Source organism: Gracilinanus agilis, chromosome 3 (assembly GCF_016433145.1).
Source record: "Gracilinanus agilis isolate LMUSP501 chromosome 3, AgileGrace, whole genome shotgun sequence".
Taxonomy (NCBI): Eukaryota; Metazoa; Chordata; class Mammalia; order Didelphimorphia; family Didelphidae; genus Gracilinanus; species Gracilinanus agilis.
Window position 1 is genome coordinate 607,848,178 of NC_058132.1, and position 24,483 is coordinate 607,872,660.

The 24,483-nt window shown below is 32.2% G+C and overlaps 1 protein-coding gene across 1 annotated transcript in view; it reads right to left on the bottom strand.

Annotated features, from left to right (window-relative positions):
- Positions 1 to 24,483, bottom strand: part of ERBB4 (erb-b2 receptor tyrosine kinase 4) — a 1,378,308-nt gene that overhangs the window by 861,798 nt on the left and 492,027 nt on the right. The window contains exon 2 of the mRNA XM_044670735.1: positions 3,461 to 3,612. Coding sequence (XP_044526670.1) covers positions 3,461 to 3,612 — 152 coding nt within the window. The remainder of the gene's footprint in view (positions 1 to 3,460; positions 3,613 to 24,483) is intronic.

Here is a 24,483-nt window from a genome sequence, read left to right on the forward strand (position 1 = left end):
TGGATTTCTCTGGCCATTTGGTAAAGCCTATGCACTCTTCTTAGGAAAAAAAAAAGCAGAATGTTTTTAATTCATAAAATAAAAGTAGGGAATTGATTAAAAAGGAAAACAAAAGTTCAACCAAATAAAGATGTAGATTTAGTTTCTGTCAAAGTTCATGAACCTCCTGATACCTCTTCAGAGATGCTTTGTGATATCCACCATTTACCCAAGTTTAAGAATTCCTGAAATGAAAAGACCTTCCTAAATGGCTACCTTTCCCTTCTTGAAATCAAGTTCAAAAATCTACTATTCCATATGCATTCTCAACATTAATCAGCAAAAACATAAATTGCCAATATTAATATTGTCCTTTTTAGGGTTTTTTGGAGTCCTTTATATACTTCTTATCTCATTTGACCTACACCACAACCCTATGAGGGACTTGCTATTATTCCCATTTTACAAGTAAGTAAGCTGTGACTCAGAAAATTTCATTGAATAACCCAAATTCACATATCCCATATGTTTCTGAGGTATGAATTAAAACCAGATATTTCTTAATTCACAATCAGCCCTATGTGTATTACTCTAGACTTCATCTTCTATGAATCTGTTTGGGGATGTTTTGTTCATTTTAAATGTCTTCAGTTGGTTTCTTAGATGCTAAAGTGAAAAGATCATGTCTGTAGTTAGAACTAATGTGTAGGAAAAAAAGTTTATTTAACCCAGGCATTCATAAACTGGATAATGAATAAAAGAGCATTGTTCACTGTTCACTTAAGAACTATTTCATTAAAAGATAAAGGAAAGAGAAAAGCAGTAATATTCCAGGTTTTTGTTTTGTTTTATTTTGTTTGGCATTGCCTTTTCAATGGCTCAATTTCACAATCCTTTCCCCACTTTCCTGTTAGACATAGGATGTATTTTCAAAAGGATTAATTGAATGAAAGCTTTTAAGAAGTTATTAGGAATCGTATAATTCATAGGTTATTGTAGACATTGTTGTACATTATAATAACAAATTTCAGAATAATTATGTTGGAACAATATGAAAAAGCCTAAACTTGTTGAAAGTTTTATTTCTTTGATTTTTGTGCAATTGTTGTTTGCTTAATAAAGGAGTTTCATAAATTATAAGTAAAAATATAAAATGAAGGAACTAGAGACCAAATATTCATTTTTCCTGTCTGCCAAAATAATTTACTTTCTTTTCCATTTTAATGACTATAATTGAATTAAATATTATAAAAATAGTAATATAAACATCCCTTTACTTCTTGTCCCCTTCATGAATTGCATTTCTTCTCCATATTTTTTTCTGGATTTTGTTGCAGGTTTTTTTATTTGTATATAATTATCAATGTATATATTAGTTGGTATAATTCACTTCATCTAAGGTTTTCTCTTTTCTCATGTTATTTAGATCTTCAATTTATTATAATCCTCTTGCTAATCAATATACAGAAATGTATTTAGTCATTACTCTAAAATTGAGCAAAATTCATTTCCAACATTTTGATACTATGAATATTGCCCCTATGAATATTTTTGTAGAGATATGTTGTTTTTCCCCCTCTGGTAAATAATGTTTTAGCACATAATCAAAATGGGGAGATCTTAGTGTTAAAGAATCTGAACAGGTTTTATTCTCCCTTTATTTTTTTTAAGACCTAATTACATAATGCCAACTTCTTAAACAAACAAACAAACAAAAATCAACATTTCACAGATCCACAAACAATGTAATAGAGTGGCTATTTTTCTTCCACGCCTTGCCAGAATTAAATATTGTTGCTTTTAACTACCTTATCCATTTTAGTGGATATACAGTGGCATCAATTAAAATAACTCTCAGATCAATTTCCTTTTTTAACATTAGTGTGTTTGAACAAGTTTTTCAGGTGGTTGTTGCTGTATGTTCTTCTGAAAATCATGTGTTTGTAGCAATATGAGAAACCTGATTCATTTTTACCATAAGCAATAGGTGCAAGTCCTAGATTTAGAGTCAATGTTTAACTTTAAGTGATTTTCATGAAAGCTGCTGAAGTGGCACAACGCTAAAGCAAATGGTATCCCAAATTGATTTATTTAAAAAAAAAACCCTTTATCTGCAATTCACATCCTTAGCCACCTTTAAGATTAAAAAAATCTCATTAAATATTCTTAGACACCATTAACAAACCCACAACCATGCCATCAAAGCATTAGAAGTTGTGCTCATTTTCCCCACCAATACTGAATGTAAAGTCAACATAAGATTTGCAAGTCATAAGCCCATCCTTATAATTAAAAATTTGGTGGTAGTTCATTTTGAAAAGACATGAACTGTCCTAGAAGTGCTTATTAAGTTAATGCAGGTCAAAAGTCCCTGAGTGCCTGAGCAAATGAAGAGTTATAAAATTTTAATTATATTGGCTAGAAACTCTAATGGCCAATAGAGAAGAACAAAAAATGTTTGCTACGTGTTTCTCTAAGTCCTTCTTCTTCCATGATTTATACAATAAAAATCTCACAAAAATAGTACACATTAAGTAACATTTAAGCATTCTATTGAATTCTTGCTATATCACTGAGATGATTGTTAATCCTTTTGTTGTACAAATGACTATCCAGACCACTGTCCTTTAATTTTTTAAATTTAGATTTTTCTGTATTAGCTTTTTCTTAAAACACAATGTATTTATAGCCATTTTTCATGATCACATGACAAGCATCATCAATTACTTTTAATCTAATGCTTTGCTAACTAAAGAAAAATTTAAAAAATCAGGACTGTCATATTTGAGTATCCTCACATTCTCTTATTTTCATATAAAAATTTCCATATTTAAAAATACATATATGTATATATACACATACATCTACATATATTCACATATGTATGTATATGTGGATATATAATATTTTTGCAGATGATTTTTCTCACCTCATTATAATGCTGATCTAAAAAATTGAAAAGACTAGAAAACCAAAAAGGAAAAGGAAAAGAGACTAACTGCTAAAGCCACCAATACTTATAATTTCAAACTCTGACCTTCCCAATTCCTCTCCTAAGTGGCTTTCCACGTGCCAGCAATTTATAAAAAGGCAGACTTGTTGGATATAACATACCAGGCAATGACAGTATCTGCTAACAAACATCCTGGGTAACTCTAAATGCTCTCTACTCAGCATGTCAGTCCTGACAAAATTTTTACTCTTGTTCATTTCCCTTTTTGGGCTTTGAGTATATCTTATCTTCTGTTAAACTTATGATCCTTGGCAGTCAAAGGAACATTGTTTCTCTAATTATGAACAAGTTGATATGCTTTTATGAATTATGATATCAGTGGCCACTCACAAATAAAAGAGGGAAGAAACAAGAAAAAGTGAAGAGAGAGATGGAGAGAGAGAGAGATTGAAAGAGATGTTGAGAGAGAGAGAGAGAGAGAGAGAGAGAGAGAGAGAGAGAGAGAGAGAGATGGAGAGAGATCTTTACCCGCAAAAAGGAGAGATCACGGTTGTGTTCGATGCTGGTTATCTCCAGGTTGCCCATGACTACCTCACAGTTTTCATAGTATTTACGCAAGGCACGGTATTGCTGTTCCAAGTCAGAGAGAGAGCTCAGTTTGTTCTCTGTTCCAGCACACACTGCAAAACAAATATATATACAGATATGTATATGTGCATAAAATCACAGCCTTCTGAATAAAACAAAGATTTTTTAAAATGGAGTTTGGTAGATATCATTCTGTTTAGCTTTGTTAAGACCATGAAAGACAGGCCCTGACGTCAGGCAGTGATTGAGAAAGGCAATGGAATTCAAGGGAAATTATAAGTGGAATGCCACCAAAAGTGGAATGTGTTATAAATACTCAACAATAAACATGCAATAAAAATTAACTAAACTTTGTTCAGTGTTAGAAGATACTTTGTGTGTATTTATGTGCATAAATGAATATGTTGCCTCTCCCAAAAATAGCAGTTAAGTTATATATTGACACACATAGAATGACTGATAATTGAACTAGCTTTCATTTCAAGTTATTCATGTCAGAATTTTACATTTTGACATACCGCAAACTGAGATTTAAAAAAAAAGTTTTTTTGTTTTTAAATATGTAAAAATAGTTCTTAGAATTACAGGAGTGGAAACACAGAAGAAAAACAAATGCTTGAACACATGGGTTGATGTGGACATGATTGGGGAAGTAAACTCTAAATGACCACCCTAGTACAACTATCAATAATATGGAAATAGGTCTTGATTGAAGACACATGAAGAAACCAGTGGAAATGCACGTTGGCTACAAGGGGCGTGGGGCTGAGGGGGTAGAAAGTAAGAACATGAATCATGTAACCATGGAAAAATGTTTTCTAAAAAATATAAAATTTAGACCCTAAAAAAAAGAAAAAAAAGAAATATATAAAAACAAACATTCTTAGCTCTCCAGTCATTTGTATTTAGCCAATAAGAAATATTTTGCCAAACCATGAATTAGGTGAAAGGATAAAGATGTACCCCAATCTATTCTATTTAAATAAGCTATTCACTCCATATAATAGGAAATAGACAATGCCAAAGAATGTGTCATTATTAATTTTCAAGGGAGAATCACAAATATAATACAATTATTTCCATGAGAAGGCTGAAAAAGTTTAGATTTCCACTAATAAGCACTCCCTCTTGTCCATGTGAAAAGAAATAGTAAACCAGGATACTAGTTTAGGGTAGAAAATTGATTTTCAAAACATTGCATAGAAAAGGATAAAATTACAAATATCATGTGGGTCACAAAGGTTTTAAAGCAGTTAAGGAAAAAAAATGAGCCAGCAATTAGACTGAAACTAAATGAAGGATCACAAAAGTGAACAAATTTGGTAATATTTTTAAGTCATCTATTTTCATTAGGAGCAATAATAGCACCAAAACATTTATATTGTACCATTTTTATGTTATAGTATGAGAAAAAGCAGGACTAGCATCTAAGAAAAAAAATGATCAAGGGCAATTGACTTATAGCAAAACATAAAGAAGAAATCTATGATGGAGGGAACATCTTTAAAATCACTAAGTGATCATTTCAAAATATTTTTAAAATTACAAAACTATTATAAAGGGCAAATTAAAAGAATTTTTATTCTTCTGAAGACTTAAGAGACTTTGGGGGTGGAGTACTGCCCAAACTTTTTATATAAAAATTTATGCTCCTTTAGTTGATTATTCCCACAACCTTCCTCTCCTTACATGCACACTTCAATTATATTTTCCATTTGAACTCTCCAATATCTATATTTTTTATTTAAAAATTATGTCATAGAACATTTTGTTTCATATGTACATGTTTTGTGTTCACAATTAAACAAAGTTTTCTAAAAGTAGGAATAATATTATCTCTCTGATTTTCATGTTATGCTCCCCAAATGATTGTGTAAAACTTTCACCTGCAAGTACTTCGTAAGTGCATGGTGATTTGACAAGTATATCTAGTAAGATAATGTTCTCAAATGTTATCCCTTAGAATCCCACACAGCAAATCGATCTTTTAAATACATTTTGATAATACACAGCCTATATGCTCAGCTGCCAGAGAGAGCCCTTAGAAATTGTTCAAAATTTATTACAACAATGTGAAGTTGGCTTCTTACAAATGAAGAATCATTGGTCCATCACCAAAGCTTCCCCAAAACAAACAATGTGCAACAATAAATATTTCTCATTTATCTGTTATTATCTCAGCTCTGAATATACAAAGGTTGAAGAAAAAATAAACAACAACACCCTTCTGTCTAAGTTGAAAGGGAGAGAGAGATAGATGCAATGGGTATAAAGAAAAATAATATGTAATGGTTTTAGAAAGGAAATAACACTAAAAACATAAAAATCCAAGGAAGGATTTAGAGAGGAGGTAACATCTGAACTAATTCTTAAAGGAATCTCAGTTTTGGCATGGATAAGGAGAAAGGAATGGGGAATGGCTTATGCAAATAAAGGGAGGAGGTAGATAAAATATTGAATTTGGGGAATATCAACAATTCTAGTTTGACTAGAAGGTAGATTTCATGAAGGGGATGGTATCCTGAAGGTTAATATTTCACAGTTCCCTGGGAATTTCTGAAGATTTTTGAAGGGAGGACATTGACAGACCTGTGCTTAAGCACACTATTTTGGCATATGTTTGAAGATGTATGATTGAGGCGATAAAAAGAAATTTGGGAGATCAATTTATAACATTATTGCAGTGGCTCAGGGCACAGGTTATATGGGTAGTGGTCATTTGAAGTGGGGTGGTAATCCTTTAAATGGAGGGAAAAGAATGGATATGAAAAAATGTATGAATGCAGGATCTTGTCTTATTTTTAATTTTTAATTTGTCCTTTTATTGTTGCCTTAAAACTTCCAGGCATCCCTCTTTCCCTCTCTCCTTCCTCTACCTGAATTAAAGAAGGCATCATTTGATAAAAAGATAAAATTCTGAAATTGTCTAAAATGTCCTATCAAATATTTCCTTATATATACTCCCTAAAATTTCCCTCACCTCTTGGTATGTGATTATCTAAATTAAACATATATTTTTCCATTTTTATATTTATATATTTGCTAGATAATGACCCTACTGTAGCATGTCTTCTGACTCTGCAAAAGCTAAAGTTCCTCCTCCTTCATAGTTTTATTTGATTACTTCAATCTCAAGTATTCATTCTTTGAGCTCTTATTCTGCTTATGCAAAGGACCAAATAATTCATTAATTCATTATATGTCTTGGAGTGTTCTCTAGTGATCACATCCATTATATCATGTTACTCTACTATATTCATTAGTTAGAGATAAATTGTTTATGCAGTTTTGTATTCTCTGTCATAGCTTACACATCCTTTATGTTAGGTACAATTTGGTTTTCAGTTGATGCATGTTGTATAACATTTCATTTCTTCCTATATCTGTAAAGTGTAATAGCTCCCATATATGTTTCTGTATGGGCAAGCAAAACAGGAAGCTTACTTTATTCTTTCATGACCTATAAACATTTCACTTATAAAATAAACAAGCAATCCTCATGACTCAAATTTTCGCCTCGGATTCTTTTAAACAAATAGGTTGAGGACATTTCCATTTTTCCACAAATAAACAGCATTGTTAACTAATGTCTCATAAAAAAGTGAACCAAAGAAGGGAAATCAGCAATTTTTTGTGCCTAGGTAATTATTCTTCAAGTATGAAATCTGTTATTTTTCCCACTTAAGGTATAATCAATCATGGAATAGATAATCAACAATATTCTTTTAAAAGACATACATTCAGAAGAATAATATATATATATGTACATATCCTTGGCCATCTATATTAAAAGTAAAGAAGAAATACAAAAAAATTTAGTACCTCTCCAAGTTAAAGTATATTTTTCAAATGCTGGAGTACAGTTATTTCATTTTGTTTGTTTTCAATCCTCAACTGTTATGAAAAAAGCAATTTCTCTCTTTAAATTCATCTATCTTCAGGTTGGAGGATGATTTCATCCACCGTACTGAGTGAAAAAAGTTAAGGGGTGATTTTTGTCATATTAACAAAACTTATTTACTTTTCTAGAAGTACTTATCTGGCTTAAAATTTTTAAATGTGTACCCACTAGGTCTTTGTTTATAAAACAATCATTTATATGATGCTTATAATCCATCAGCATTGTCTTTTGTCATTTTCATAAAGTCCTTTACTAATTTAGAACAGAGATCACACTTTTATTCCAGATATACCATCAACTGTATATGATAAGAGAATTCCAAAGTTCATTGTCTGTGTATGACATCTTAACCAGAATTAGTGAGAAATAAACTATCACTTAAAAGAGGAATTTTGCTTTCATTTAGTTTAATTAAACAAATGTTTATTAAATCCTTACAATGCTCAAGGCCCCACAATAAATATGAGAAATATATATCATTCTTAAAATATAACAGGGAGGAAAATAGAAATAAATAGGGCACAGGTATAATAGAAAAATTAAAAATTGGACTGAGAAATATAAAAAGGGAGAGAATATTTTCAGTGGAAGAAATTAGGGAAGGTTCATTAGGAGGTAATATTTGAGTTGTTTTTCAAAAATATGTATCCTTCAAAACTCCTTTGATTTTTAGCAGAGAAACAAAGGAACTCTTAAAGATCATATTTAAATTAACTTTTCTAAAATATTATTTCTTTTCTTTTAGTACACATATTTGTATATTCTTTAACAGAATGATCTACAGTGTTTTATTTTTAAAAAGAAACAGCATACTAAAATTTGGATTATTAAGAAAAAATGCAATATTTCAGATACTTTAGAAATGTTATAAAAACTATTTGACATATGGTATAAAAACACATGCATCAAGACCTTGAAAGAAGATTAGGTCTAAGAATTGATGTAGAGCAAAAGGAGCAGAACCAGGTGAACATTGTACACAGAGACTGATACACTGTGGCACAATCGAATGTAATGGACTTTTTCTAATAGCAGAAATGCAATGATCCAGGACAATCCAGAGGAACTTATAAGAAAGAACATGATACACATCCAGAAAAAGAACTGTGGGAGTAGAAATGCAGAAGAAAAACTTATGATCTATCATGTGGTTCGATGGGGTATTGGCATTAAAAGATCACTCTATTGCAAAAATGAATAACATGGAAATAGGTACAATGATACAAGTATAACCCATTGAAATTGCTTGTCAGCTCTGGGAAGAGGGAGGAAGAGGGGTGGGAAAAATCATGAATCATTTAACCATGGAAAAATATTATAAATAGGTTAGATCCTACAAAAACAGAGATGAGATGAATTAATTTTTAGAACATGAGTTTTCATGGTTCCAAAATTATGAAAATGATAGAACCACATGTGGAAGGAGTGACATGAGGCACCTGCTTGTTCTAACAGAAAATTGAGATGAACCTTCCGTTCCTTCTATGGAGAATGTTGGACAGTCATTTTCCAATCAAACCCCATTTGAAGTTTTCTTGCCAAAAGTACTGGAGTGGTTTGCCATTTCCTTCTCTAATTCATTACACAAAAGAGGAAACTGAAGCAAAGTTACTTCTCCTGTATCACACATTAGTGTCTATAGTCATATTTGAACTCAAGAAGAAGTGTCTTACTGACTCCAGATCCAACAATCTGTCTGCCATACCACCTACTGGCCTTTATGGAGAATGGCATGAGCAAAAAAAAATGGAGAAGGCAAAAAGAAAATTGAGGGTAGAGAGCTGTCAAAAGTAGTGGATAAAAAGGAGTTCTATGAGATAACAGTGGAAAGGCAAGTTCAAAGCAATTTTCAAAGTCACATAAAAGCCCACATCACTAATTTACACTATAATTAGGTATTGAGGACTTGCTAAAAGATTATGAATAGAATAATATAATCAGAGTTTTGAGATTTCAGAAACTTATTCCTTTTAAAAACAAGACTTCTCTAAAATGTTTAACCACTTTAGATGTAAATTATTCTAAAATAGATTTATTTGTCTATCATTTTAAACAAAGGAATATACATAATTCAGCTTTTTAAACTCAGAATCATTATTATAGCATACTGATTATGAAATATACCCTTAAGAGCTATTCAGGTATTTATATATGTTATATATTTTTGAACAATTTGTTATTTAATACATTTACAGTTCTATGTCATTGACAAGGAATGAGAGGTTTTCAACAAATGCAAAGTTGTAAAAGGTATTAAGTGGTAAAGTCAAGTGACCAATTTTATAATTCTTGCTCACTTAATAGAGAATTCAGTGGTCAACTTCAAGAATAATTGTTCTAATAAACTGATGAGACTGAAAGGCACACTCCAAAAGCTATGAATAAATGTGACTAAATAAAGGGAATCATTAAGGAGAAAACTTGAAATCAAGAATTTTGTAAAAGAATTGAAGGAGATAAACTGTCTCACATCACCTCAAATGATTTATGTATAAAAGTCTCTTAAAATGAATTGTGAAAAGAACAAAGCCTAGATTTAAAAAGAAAGACTTATGATTCCCCATATCCTTCCGGGTTATTCTGATTATTTGTCTAAATCAAATAATGTAAAAACACTATTAAGAATGTACTTAATTTTATTTTAGATGTCACGATTTAAAAGATGGCATTGCTATACATAGCACATGCCTCCCACCCCCAAAAAGTTAGAGGAGATTAGTTAGGTGGTTAATCAGTTGGCATTTATTAACTGTTTCTTATGTGCTATGGGCTAGGGATACTAAGAAAGGCAAAAGACAGTTCCCATTCTCAAGGAACTCAAATTCTAATTGTTATTAGAACTTTTTTGCAGCCTTACTGAGAGCAAAAAGATTATTATAAAAGTAGTAAAAATGATATGGTAAAAATATGAGAGCAAAGAATTTGAAATGTAGGGAATTTCCATCAATCGGGGAATGGTCAAACAAGTGGTTTATGATTATGATGGAATAATATTGCACTAGAAGAAATGATATGCAGATGCAGAAAAACCTGGTAAGACTTATATGAATGGATGCAAATGAAGTCAGCAGAAAGAGAATACATTCAGAGTAATAGCAGTATTATAGGAATGATCAACTTAGAAAGAGATGCTTTGCTCAAGACAATGAAAAATGTTACCTATGTTGAAAGAGTATTGATGAACTAAATTGAAGTATACTTTTGAAAACTTTGGAGGTCTTGGTATGTGTTTTCTTTTGCAACATGGCTTATATGAAAATATATCTTGTATTACTTCATATTTTTGTTTATTTCATACTTCTGTCTTCTCATTAGGTGGGGAAAGAGTGGGAGGGAAGAAGAGAATTTTTAACTCAAAATTTTAAAAAATGTTAATTTTTATATCTAATGGGATGTAAGTGATGAAATACCTAAAATTATGTTAATAAAAAGATGCCACATGAGTACAAGAAAAATAATGTAATAATTTCCATTTATGCTCTTCTTTTTTAGTACCATGTACAAATGCATTTATGCAAATATGATCTAACAATATATAAAATAAAATTTTAATTATGTGGAAGCCAAGTGGACCTTTGAATTACTGGACATATTTTCTTGGGAGTGGGGGATTTTTTTAAAAAGGAGATCAAGTGAAATTACAGGAGAATATGATATAAATAATTTTTTGTAAAGAGTTTACCCTACATCTTGCCTAATCATCTGTATATTATATATATGCTAATTCCTGTATCTGACTGCTTTCTAGCTTCTAGTCTCATCACTGAAAACTGTTTCCTTTAAGATCACGAATGATCTCTTAATTGGCAAATGCAATAAATACAAGCAGATTTTCACCCTTTAGGCTCTTTCTGTTTGATTTGTCTACTTTATCATACACTACTGGCTATATCTAGATATTGATAGTCTTCCCTCTGCTTTTGTGACATTGTACTTTACTAGTTTTCTACCTTATTCTCTGAAACTTTTTATAACTCTTTCAAGTAGCAATTCTGTTTCCTTCAGAAATATAAGGGTACAAGTCTCCCAAGGTTCTGTATATAACCTTTATTTCTTTTCTTTCTAGAATTGTTTCTTTAGGAATTATATGCATTCCTATGGCATCAATTATGATATTTATGTTCATGAATGAATTAAACTTTTTTCTCTCATATATCCACCTGTCTATTGAATATTTCTAATTAAATGGACTCTCATGAATTTAAAATATTATAAAAGTAAATTTATTATATTATTAATCCTTAAAACATATATACATCATCTTATTTAATAATTTAAAAATATTCCTCATCTACTCTAAATATGATACTTTCCCCAATTTCTTTTCAAGACTGCTAATGCTTCTACCTTCCTATTTATTGAAATAAAAACTTTGGAGTAATCTTCAACTCTTATCTCTACCCCACCCAAATACTCGTATCTGAGTCACCAAATCTTCTTGATTGTACTTCTGTAATATATTTCAAAAATATTTTTTCAATCCTATTGCCAAATTTCAGGTTTCTATTACCTTTCAACATATAACACTACCATAACTAACTGACTAGTCTTTATACTCTCAACCTCTACAAATTAATCTTCACATTGTTTTTCAAGCTGTCTTCTTGGGGTGAAGGTATAACATTGGGGACACCTCTCCAAACTATGTGAAACCATTCCTTAAATTAAAGTATAGCAGTAAAATTCATTATTCTAGTAGGCCAGACATTTTTCCATCTAGATCAATTTTTTAGCCTTTTTTCAGAATATATACATTTATAACTTTTTTTTGTCACAGTATACTGGAACTAAGATGATCCTTGGTCTTGTCTTCAGATTGGATCCTTCTCTATTACCAAACACATGCCTTTCTGCCTCTACCTGTTGAAATACTTATTTTCTTTCACTGTTCAGCTTACATACCACATCTTCTATAAAGTTTTTCCTCTGTGATCTCCTTATCTACAGATGATTCTTTCTTCATCAAGTCTCTCATTCATTTCTACTCAATCTCAATATACTTAATAAATTCTAAATCATTTTCTGAATATTTCTGTAAAAATCTTATCTACTCCACTAGATTAGCAACCTCTTGAAGATAGGACATATATCTCTTCTTTAGGCCTTGTGATACTATTGCCTAATTCAAAATAACCACTTAATAATGTTTATTAAATGTTCTGCATGATGAGAAGTAATGTTTAAAAAATTATACTAAAGTAATACAGACTTCAGTGGTCAAAACAAATATCAATTTTGTTTCATATTAAGGAAGAAAGATTAAATTGATACATTTAAAAAGATTGCTCCAACAAAATGGTAGTACTGACTCTTCCATTTAACCATAATCTCTGATTATACAGAATATTCCATCCTTTAAGCATTCCAATTTATCAAAGTTTTATTTTGTATGTTCTACAACAGGATATTGCTTTAATGCTAAGAAGTTTCCCCCCTCATATTTATGTTTAATTCAATCCAGAATCAATAATGCATTCATCATAATTTCAAATATGAAAGACTGACTTGATTTCAAAAGAACTACTTTGGAAGGAAGCATAAAATCCCCATTTGTGTTTCTCTACATGATGGCTTTGTACGAGTACATCACAACTCTTCCTTGTCAATCGATTCTACAATCAGGCAATGTATACAAGACGATGCTTAAAACATCAAGCTCATTGATTTCATGAGCCTGTTTATGAAAATTGAATTGAAAATTCCCTCTCACAAGCCAAAACAAGCTAAATAACATTTGGTACTTTTTGCCAACACCATTATAAACTACATACGCCATAAGCCTTCAAGGTTTTATAAACCTGGATTTATTTATAAACAAGGCATGACTAAGCCTTGGAACAAAGGACATGAAGCCATATTCTTCCTGGAAATCTTTTCCTCCATTTTAAATTTAAGCCTTAGTTATTCATGGACTTCTAACATAAATACCATTGATGACTGTATCAAAATTGTCAATTAACATTAATGATTCTCAGATAGACTCTTCAAAGGATAACCAGATTCAGGGAGTTACATTCATTATTATTTCTACTTTCAGACATGAGACTAGGATTAGAATTATAGGATTGTTTACTTGTGTACAGCTGAAAGAGATACAAAAAGTTATCTGATCTATTTTTTATTGTACAGATGAGGAGTCTGAGAGCCAGTGACTAGCTCACAGTCACAGGGATAATAAGTGGCAAAACCTGCTTTCAAACCCATACCTTCCCATTCCTAGCCCATTACACTTTTAACTATACCTTCATCATTTGATAAAAGGTGAGATAATTAGGTGTTAATGTCACAGATCAAATGATTTGCAAAAGATCTCATAGGTTGTCTGTCCATTCCATTTACTAAAGAAGAATTTCCTCTCGAGATACAAAAGGTCGATAGCTTATAAAATCTTTTTATCTATCTCTTAAGGCAATTTATTTTTTTAATTCTTTAAAAGACTTCTTCTATGAAAGAAGAAAAACCCTTTAAGATTATTATAAAAATTAAGATTTTTTTCTAATTCATTGAGAATAATTGAATCAGCAGTCCATTCACTTAAAAATAAAATAATCCCTTGAAATATTTATCTAACTTCAACAATCAATGCTGATCATTGTATGCCAGTTAATCAAATCAAGTGTTCTTGAGAGTAATTGTTCTATTATAGTATGTGGAAGTACTTTCTATAGTATTAAAATAACAACATATATCACTAGATTTTGGGGAGGATACACAGTTGTGTCAAATAAAATTAAAATAAGGAAGTATGGTGAGAGGGAGTTATCTTTGCAAAGTACAAATCAGACCATATCACCCCCTGCTCAATGTGCAGTGAAACTTTATAATGTAATTTAATTTAATATTAATTAAATTCAATTTAAAATAATATAATTTAAAAATCTTCCTTGGTTTTCAAATCCTCCCCCTAACCTACCCAGTCTTCTAACACCTCACATCCTCCATCTACTCTGTGATCTGCTGACTCTGGTTTCCTTAAGGATAGTCCATTTCCCAATTTGGGGCATTTTCACTTCCTGTCCCCTATGCATTTAAACAGTTCCTTCCTTATACCTCTTTTTTGTTTTCCCTGGCTTCCTTCAAGTTGAAGTTAAAATGCTACCTTCCACAGGATTCCTTTTTCAATTCTCCCTAATAATCTCTCTCTCTTTTTGTCAACAATCTCTAACATCCTGTACAAAGACTGGAGCTAGTCATTTCCATGTGGTATTCCTACATTAGTTTATGAGATCTTTAAGAGTAGGCATTGCCTTTTACATTTCTTTGTATCCCTAGTTCTTAGCCTGGTGCTGGAATATAGCACTTAATAAATGCCAATTGCACTGACTGACTTCAAGGATACAAGTTTTGGAGTTAGAACAATCAATTAGGGTTCCATGTTCTATCATTGTCACACATGAACCAACTATTCAATGATGGGTAAATTAGACATTACAGGCGATTATGGCACTTAATCTGTGAATATGTTAAATATATGCAAAAGCTACATGGTTGGGGATTGTCAGCTCAAGTTACTTTTGAATGTCATGTAATATTTCCAAAGTAATCTTGTACTTTAATGTTAACTCAAAAAGTAGCAGATTATACATTCCAGTCATAAGTTCTACTTCATGGAGGTGCTAGGAAACAAAACCAAACATTTCTCTTTCACTCCTTATACAAGTACCTACTGGATATCTCTGTAGAACAGACGGGACATCATTTCATTGAACTTGTGAAGCCATCAGCCCCCACAATACTAGTCATGTACCTCTTTATTTTGACCCAAATTGACTATTTTCTCTCTCTAAATATAATTTTTTTCAAATCTGACCTCAGACACTTGCAGCTGTGTGACCCTGGGCAAGTCACTTAACCTCCATTGCCTAGCCCTTACCACACTTCTGCCTTGGAGCCAATACATAGTATTGACTCCAAGATGGAAGGTAAGGGTTTAAAAATAAATATAATGTTTTTCTCACTTTTGTATTATTATAATGACTAACCACCTTGTCTGTAATGCCCTCTCTATTGTTCTTATATTCACCTCTCAGCATCCCTTGCTCACTTCAAGGTTCACACCTAGTTCCACTTCCAAAAACCTGTTCTTGACCTTTCCAATTATTAGTCCTCCTGCCAAATAACTTTATACTTATTTTACATGCATTTTACATTTACATTGCTGTGTGCATATATCCACCTCCTCCACTAGGAAACTCTTGGCTCCTTCAGGAATTATAAATTTGCTTTTTATTCTTGAATCATCTAGCACAATGCCAGCCAAATAGGAAGTACTTAGTGAGAGTTTGGTGAATTGAATTAAATTGCACAAATGAAGAAAATATTCACAGTGATGACATCATAATTCACTGGAAGTACTAGCATAAATCATTTTGAAGTCTTTATACTGAATTTTCTAAAAGTTTGTCATCAGACATTAAAATGAAAAACTATTTAAACATTCCTATAAAGGGGAATTTGGATTATTCAAATTGAAACCATAAAAAGTTCAAAGAAGCAAAAATATTTATCCTTATGGATATGGAATTACCCTTTTATGACTGATAAAATTAAATTCAAATAAACAAATTTATTAAGTGTTTTCAATGTGCAAGATACCCCATATTATGTAAAGCTGTAAACCATGAGTTTTACACCTTAAAGAAACAAGTTTTGTTTATTAAATGTAGGGGACACCAATGCTTATCTATGAATCACTGTCACCTTTCCTTAAGCATCAGCGGCTCACCAAATGACAGACTTCTGATTCAGCTGAAATTAGCTAAGGCATTTTCTGAACAATCCTTGAGCCAAATGAAAAGGGACATTTGGCAAGGCAGTCATTGCCTAATAGAGTTGTAGCCAGGGGAGACAAAGGCATGATGTATCACAAAAGGCTGAAAGACACGTTCACTTTCAACGTGTTAAATCATGAGCTTTCCTTTGGTCTGCGTTCTACAACTTTTCTTCAATCTTATCTTGTCACATTTCCTGCCTGACAAACATAGTCCCTTGATATCAAGAAGATTACTTAAATTACTAAAGCATATTTCAAGGGGGAATTGTCTCATCCTATGAGGTTATCAAAAGGAGTGATAGGTTTAAATATTGAAAATGATTGTTTCTTAATTAAGAATGATTATTTTTCCATGAGAGGACTACATTAATTTATTTTTCTGTATTTGATGTGCCATCTTTTTTTGTGATTCTAACTTTTTTTTAATTTTACATTTCATAATCTAGCTTCAAACAGGTCATCATATGAAATGACATAAAAATCTCAGACAGATCAACATGGAACAATAAAATTTGAGTTTAAGCCTTCATCAATTTTTTATTTTCTCATTCTTACTACTTTCCCATTTTTACATATTCAACCATGTGTGATATCTCTTTTTAAATTGTATCACTATGCAAACATATTATAAAATCTAAAAATAAAATGACAAAGATATAGAGATGTAGAATTTAACTACACATCCTTTAAACATATATCTAAAGTGCCTATTTGGCTGAGTGTTGATAATCCTTTTCATTCCTTATCAATCTTCTCCCCAAAAAAATAAAAATAAAAAGAAGTCTTTGTTTTGTGTTTCCCCCACCCCCTGATTCAAGTGCTGGTCCTTAACTTTAACGTAGGTAGTGGACTTGACAAGCAATTAAAGCAAACAATTTCCACTCATCAAAGCTTGCCAAATTAGTCATCTGCCATCTGCTCTATCATCTGGCTCTCCTTGAGGTCTTGCTGTGAATCTGGAACCACTCATTCAGATTAAGAGGGACAGCACAGGCCTCTAAGCTGGTGGAATGCCACTGGGAGAGATGTGTGCAAACATTAACAACCATCTTTTTTTTTTCAGCTCCTGGCTTGCTATGTTAGTGGGGGATAAGATTATTCTGAGAGAGATTTCTTATAACTGTGAGACCTTTGGCATATACAGTAATTAAAATGACAAAATGTGTCCAATAAAAATATATTGAAATAAATACATATTGGACATATGTAGATGTGTATGTGTAAAGGAATAGTTGTGGTATTATTATGTGGGGTTCTTGGTATATGAATGCCTTAATAATGAGGCTAGGTATGACCAAATTCTAAACAAAAATCTTAACTTCACCAAAATCTTTCATTACCCTTTTTTTCCTTTATAATATGCCCCTCCTATGGTGAATCTGGGTAGACCAAAGATTTCTGTGAAATTATCTATTCTAGGCTTTTCTTTCTACCCTGCCTATTTGAAGTCTCTTTCTAGTAAGCTTTTATTTTGGAAAGGATACTATAAACACATTGATTTTAAGGTATATAGCTTGAATATGAGGTTTGAATAATTGTCCTAAAATATTTGCATGCTTATAAAAAATACCTTCAATTTAGAGGAATGGTAAAAATATTCAGTGGAGAAGAAAGAGAACTTGGCGTTGAGGCCCTTCATTTCCCCATTTAATGGACATAGCAAATGTGACTAATTATTTCTCCTTTGTGAAGGTTAGGACTAAATGAAATCCCCTTATGGCATAGTGCACATGAATAAGAACTGTAGATCTCTTGGTCATAAGATTATTCTTTATTCTATATCACCTATAATCCAGTTTCTCATTCTTTTTTTTTAAAATATGGTGGAAAGAAGAGCAGAACTTTTATTTCATTGCAATAATTAACTAAGAAATTCCTTAGAAGAATATAGATATACACATACTTTACAATTTAGGCATGGAGAGTTGCATATGACCTGGGTGATTCCATAACTTCATAGTCACAAAGTCAGTAAAGATGCCTGTACATTGCACTTGAAGACAGATCTTCCGGAAATGTTTGAGTCTTGCTCTCTGTCTTCTATACGATGTGCTACTTCACTTTACAATGACTAAGCTATATATTTTAAAAATCGTCATTAATTAATAACCACGTTTGGTTAGATACTACAAAAAAACTTTTGACTGGCTCAGACCGTTAACAAAGGTTACATGATACCATGAACTGCTATTTTCATGTCAATATGGAGAATAATGAAGAAACATTCATCATTGGGAAAATAACATTTTCAACAATGTCTATTCTAACTTTTCTTAATGAAAATCATTTCTAAAATTTGGAGCAAGATAAATAGTGCAGAAACTTGGTGATTCTTGATCAGAATTGAGGAAATGTACTCTTCTGATATCTGTGCCCTACACTAGGATTCATGATCATATGCAAAATTAATTTTTCCCCAAAAAATATCTCAAGTGGAAGCATGAGAATAGAAAGAAAATCAAAAGATATATCTTGTTTATTATGAAGTGTAGTGTCTTGTGAAATGCAAGGACCTATTAATATTGATAGTTATCCTGCCAGAGTGTTCAACATCACCATTCTTAAAGGCAAGAGGGAAATACTGCACCTGAAGAGAAACTTATTAATTTTAAACAGGTCCTTATTCTCTCTCTTACTGCATTCCTCCCTCATATGGGCTACTATATGAATTTACTATAACTTCTCAGAAAAGCCTTTCAATAACTCAAGAATTCACATATTCATTTATACTGATACTTCTACCCTGATCCATGTTGCGACTCTGCCATATTTAAGTAATGATACTAACAATTAACATTCAAATAAGGATTTTAAACTTGTAAAATACATCACAGATATATCACTTGTCCCTCACAAAAACTTTGTGACTCTCTTCAACACAGAAATGCCACTACTATGTCCATGTCACAAAGAGATCAAAGACTGGGGGAAAGGATCTATATGCATAAAAATATTAATAGAACTTTTCCAAGGTGGCAAAGAACAGGAAACTAAAGGGTCATATATCAACTGAAGAATGGCTGAGCAAGCTGTGTTATATGATTATAATGGAATACTACTGTGCCATAAGAAATGACAAACAAGAGGATCACAAAAAACCTGAAAAGACTTTGATGAAGTGATGCAAAGTGAGCATCCTATAGAGTAAGAGCAATAAAATATGATGATCAATGTGTGTGATGACTTAATTATTATCACCAACAAAAGGATCCAAGACAACTAAAAGGAAATCATGAGGAAAAAGTTTATACACCACCATAGAAGGAACTGACAGAATTCAGATAGCATTCATTTATTGATTTAATTCTTCCCTTTATTTCTTCAATGAATTTTTCTCTAGTGTAAGCAATATGCCTTCTTTCACAATATGACAAACTTGGAATATATATAGCCTATATCATGTTGCCTGACATCTTGGGGAGGGAGAAAACAATGATTATGAAATGTCCGAAAACAATTTAAAATTGTATTACCATGCAATCTGGGAAAAAAATCACACAACAAAAACCCTGTGCCTGGTCACTGGTACAGATAGCACTATACTCATTTTATATATAAGGAAACTAAGGATCAAAGGTAATTACTACTTCTACATTATGTGATAGCTATCAAATATCAGAGGCAGAATGTAAACCCAGATTACTCTTTTCTTAAAGTTTAGTGCTTTTGTAAGCACTAAAATTTTGTAAAATCTCCAGGTGGTAAATAAGGAGATGAAAGGTATTTTTCATTTATCTTCCTTGTTCCAAAAGAATTTGCCATTAGGTATCCAAAAAGACATTCTATTTTTATTGTTTCCAACCATGAGTATGATATCAAATTCATGGGATTTTAAACAATCCATCTTTTCTATGTCGTGTTCATCAGAAGAGTTCCAATATATTTATTTAAAAAGGCTTATCTTCAGTCTTAGAATCAATACAAAGGAACCAGTTCAAAAGCAGAAGAGTGATAAGAACTAGGCAATTGGATTAAATGACTTGGCCAGGGTCACCAACATGTTCCTTAGTCCTTGACAAAGACATCCCATCAATTGTCAAGTACTAAACTACATCAGAATTTCTCTATAAGTTCCACTGGTACATGGCCAATCAATAAGTATTTATTAATCACCTCTAATGTTCAAACATTGTACTAGATTCTGAGGATGCAAAGATAAAACTTAAACAGTCCCTAGGTGCATGAGTTTATGTTGTAACTTAAGTAATAAAAGTAGTAACTGGGTGGAAATGGCTCAAGTCACTCTACATGCTATACTTTCATATACCATTTATTTCCCTTGCAACATTGCCAGGAAACATTTTGAAAGATACTGTGATAAAATGTAAAGAACACTGGATTTGGATACCAAAGATTTGGGTTTCAATCTTGGTTCTGATGATATTTAATTGTTTTCTCATTTTTTAAATAGGGATAATAGTTTATAAGGTTGTGAAAACAGTGATCCCTAAACTATTAAGAACTGTCAATAGGTATGTTATCATTATTGTTATTTGTGAAAACAAATGCCAGGAGAAAAAATTTAATGGCAAAAAGTTTACTATAATTATGAGAGACAGCTTTTGGAAAATCCATGAGAAATTGTGACAAGACTGGCTAGGAACCAGAATTAAAAAAAATTTAGCTCAAATTTTCCCATTATCTGACATAAAGTTGTCTTCCAGACAGTTGGAAAAACCTTCCTAAAACTTACCAAGTAAATTTTCCTGAACATCCTGAAAAGAAAGTTCTCAAAGATAAAACCTTATGCACTGTAAAATGGTGGAACACAGAAACTGATAATTTTTTATAGAAGGTACACTAATAAGGATGTACTATTATTAATATTATCACTGTACCCTTGGGTCCAATGGGCAATTCCATCTGACTTGTAAATGAAACCTGTTATATGTATTTTCTCTCCCAAAGGAAAATGAGCTAACTGAGAGAACTACTTTACTTTTTCATTTGCATTCTCAGTGCCTTTTAATCTGCCATATTTTTTAAACCCTTACCTTCCACCTTAGGATCAATACTGTGTATTGGTTCTAAGGCATTAAGTATTAAGGGTTAGGCAATGGGAGTTAAGTGACTTGCCCAGGGATACAAAGTTAAGAAGTATATGAGGCCAGATTTGAACCCAGGACCTCCCATCTTGGCCTGGCTCTCAATCCACTCAGTCACCTAGCTGTCCCCTATATCCCATATTAAAGTATTTTTAATCTTTACCTTTTGTCTTGGAATTGATGCTCACTATTGTTTCCAAGGCAGAAGGATGATAAGGAATAGGCAAATGGGGCTAAGTGACTGTCCATGGTCACACATCTAGAAAGTATCTAAAGCCAGATTTGAACTCAGGATTTCTCATCCACAGATCTGGCTCTCTATCCACAGAGCCACCTAGCTGCCCTTCAACTTAATGCCTTTGTACAGGATCTTTCTCATTAAATGAATGCACTATATCTTCTTACTTTTGGGAATTCTTGGTTTTATCCAAAACTCATCGCATTTCCTTTCAAGATTTTCTCAGCCTCTTGTCTGCCCTTTGATCCAGCCATACTACTACTGGGTTTATACTCCAAAGACATCATAGGGGAAAAGACTTGTACAAAAATATTTGTAGCTGAGCTCTTTGTGGTGGCAAAAATTGGAAAATGAGGGAATGTCCTTCAATTGGGGAATGGCTGAACAGATTGTGGTATCTGTTGGTGATGGAATACTATTGTGCTCAAAGGAATAATGAACTGGACAAATTCCATGTGAACTGGAACGACCTCCAGGAATTGATGCAGAGTGAAAGGAGCAGAACCAGGAAAATGTTGTATACAGAGACTGATACACTGTGGTACAATCAAATATAATGGACTTCTCTACTAGCAGTAATGCAGTGATCCAGAACAATTCTGAGGGACTTATGAGAAAGAACACTATCCACATCCAGAGGAAGAACTATAGGAGTAGAAACACAGATGAAAAACAACTGCTTGAACACAGGGGTTGATGGTGATATGATTGGGGATGTAGACTCTAAATGATTACCCCAGTGCAACTATCAATAATATGGAAATAGGAAATAGGTCAATGATATATGTAAAACCTAGTGGAATTGCATGTCAACTATGGTGAAGGTGGGGTTGGGGGGAAGGAAACAACATGAATCATGTAGCCATGGAAAAATATTATAAAAAAGATTTTCTCAGTCTCTTCATCTGCCAAATGTGGAGTTAACATCTACTTCAAAGGATTGTTGTGATGATCAAATGAGATTACATTTTTAAAGTGTTTTGCAAGCCTGAAATTGCCATATACATGCTAATATTATTGTTAATATTATCTCCATCAAATTTCAGGTTTTTTTACATATTAAATCTCCTAGGTAGAATTTAAGCTCCTTGAAATAAGGCAAAGAGTTTTTGTATCCCTAGAGCCCAGAATTGTACATTGTACATTTTGATTATATAAAATAAATGGTTGTTGGATAGGATCAATCCTTTACATTTTAAATTTAGAGGTGTGGAACCAAGATGGCAGAGCAGTGAAGCACTGAGCAAAACTCTTCTAATATTTCCCTCCAAACAACTTTAAAATAATACTTCAACTAGAATCCTGTGGTGGCAGATCCAAAAAAAGGCTAGAGTGAGACATCCTTTCAACCCAAGATAATCTTATGTTGTTATAAAGAGAGATATCTGTGATATGAAGGAGTAAGCCAGCATGGAACATGTGAATGAAAAACTAGCCACGGGATGAGATGGTGGCAATAAAAGGAGTAGTATCTTCAGGAGCTCCCAAGCTAGAGATATTATAGGAACTGGCAATTGGTCAGAAAGAGATTATAGAGTACCCCTGTACTAGCACTGGATATAGGATGAGACACTGTTTGGCATCTCTATTGACTATATCCATTGCTGGATAATAATAGTTCAAGGGCAGAAAAATTGCACTTTCAGTCAAGAGGCAATGAGAACCCCGAAAGGCAACTATTTATCAACTCTATTATTTATATCCATCTCTGGGTCATAGTTTAAGGATAGAGAGGGAAACATTTTTTTCAAGTGGGAGGGAGTTAAAATGGTGAGGTATAGTAATGCTACAGGCACAAATGAACCAAGGGCTCTGAGGAAAAGTATCTTTTCTGTCCCAAGGGAGCAGGTATACTGAAGAGCAGTATGGATTGCAGTCCCAAGAAATTAGGGGCACTTCTTAGTTAAGGATCAGGGTACAGACCAATAGAGCAGTGACCACACCTGTGCTCAGGTCTCTCTACCTGGGAAGTCATGAAAAGTTCCAAACCTGCAGAACTATCTCCGAAGACAGTAATTTGAAAAAGTCTGAAGATTGAGACAGATTTTCCTTTTGCCATACATAAGGAATAGACCCCAACATTATCATGAAATTTAAAACAATTTAAAAGGGAGAAAAATAAGCAAACAACCCCCCTACTCAAAAAAGAACTAAACTCTAAAAATGGCATTTGGGACGGGAAGATTTCAGAAGAAAGTAAAAAAGTCAAAATAGCTATAAGAAAAGCCTCAAAGGAAAAAAATGAATTGTATAGAAGCCCAATAGAAAAACATAGAAGAGCTAAAGAATTATTTTCAGACTTATATAAGAATGTTAGAGGAAAAATTAGTTAAGGTAATATAAAAGAAAATAGTGGTTAGAAACAAAAAAAAAACTTTTAGAGGAAAGAGAGGAGGGAAACACAGTCAGTATTTTGTGTTTTCTTTTGTAACATGCCAATATGGAAATATATATATATTTTATCTTCACATGTATACTTAAAATCAAATCACTTCCCTTCTTAAGGAGGTAGGAGGGGTAGAATGTTGGAAGAGAATTTGGAACTCAGAATTTGAATAAAGATTATTTAAAATTTGCATATGAATGAGAAATATTTAATGAAATAAAATAAAAGAAAATAATCATCAATTTATAATTGGAAGTAGAATTCAAGGATTTGAAAGCCAAGTTTAGAACTCAACATTGGAAACAATCAAATAAACATTTTTAAAATACTTGATATATGCAAAATTCAGCCGTTAGTACAATGAAATCCTCTTGAATACGAAGTGAGTATTTTTTCATGTGACTGACCTCAGTGCCTACCACAGTAAGATATATGTGGTAGATACATAGTATTTGTATAAATGTATTCAGATTGTGCAATTAAATTATTTTTGTTTTATGTTGAATATTTTATATTCAAATGTTTTTTAATAAAAATGAACTCTGTAAATGGTTAATTGAAAGCAGTTATTAGACTTAATATTTTCCCTGAAAATATAAGTAGAAGAGATTAAAGGAACA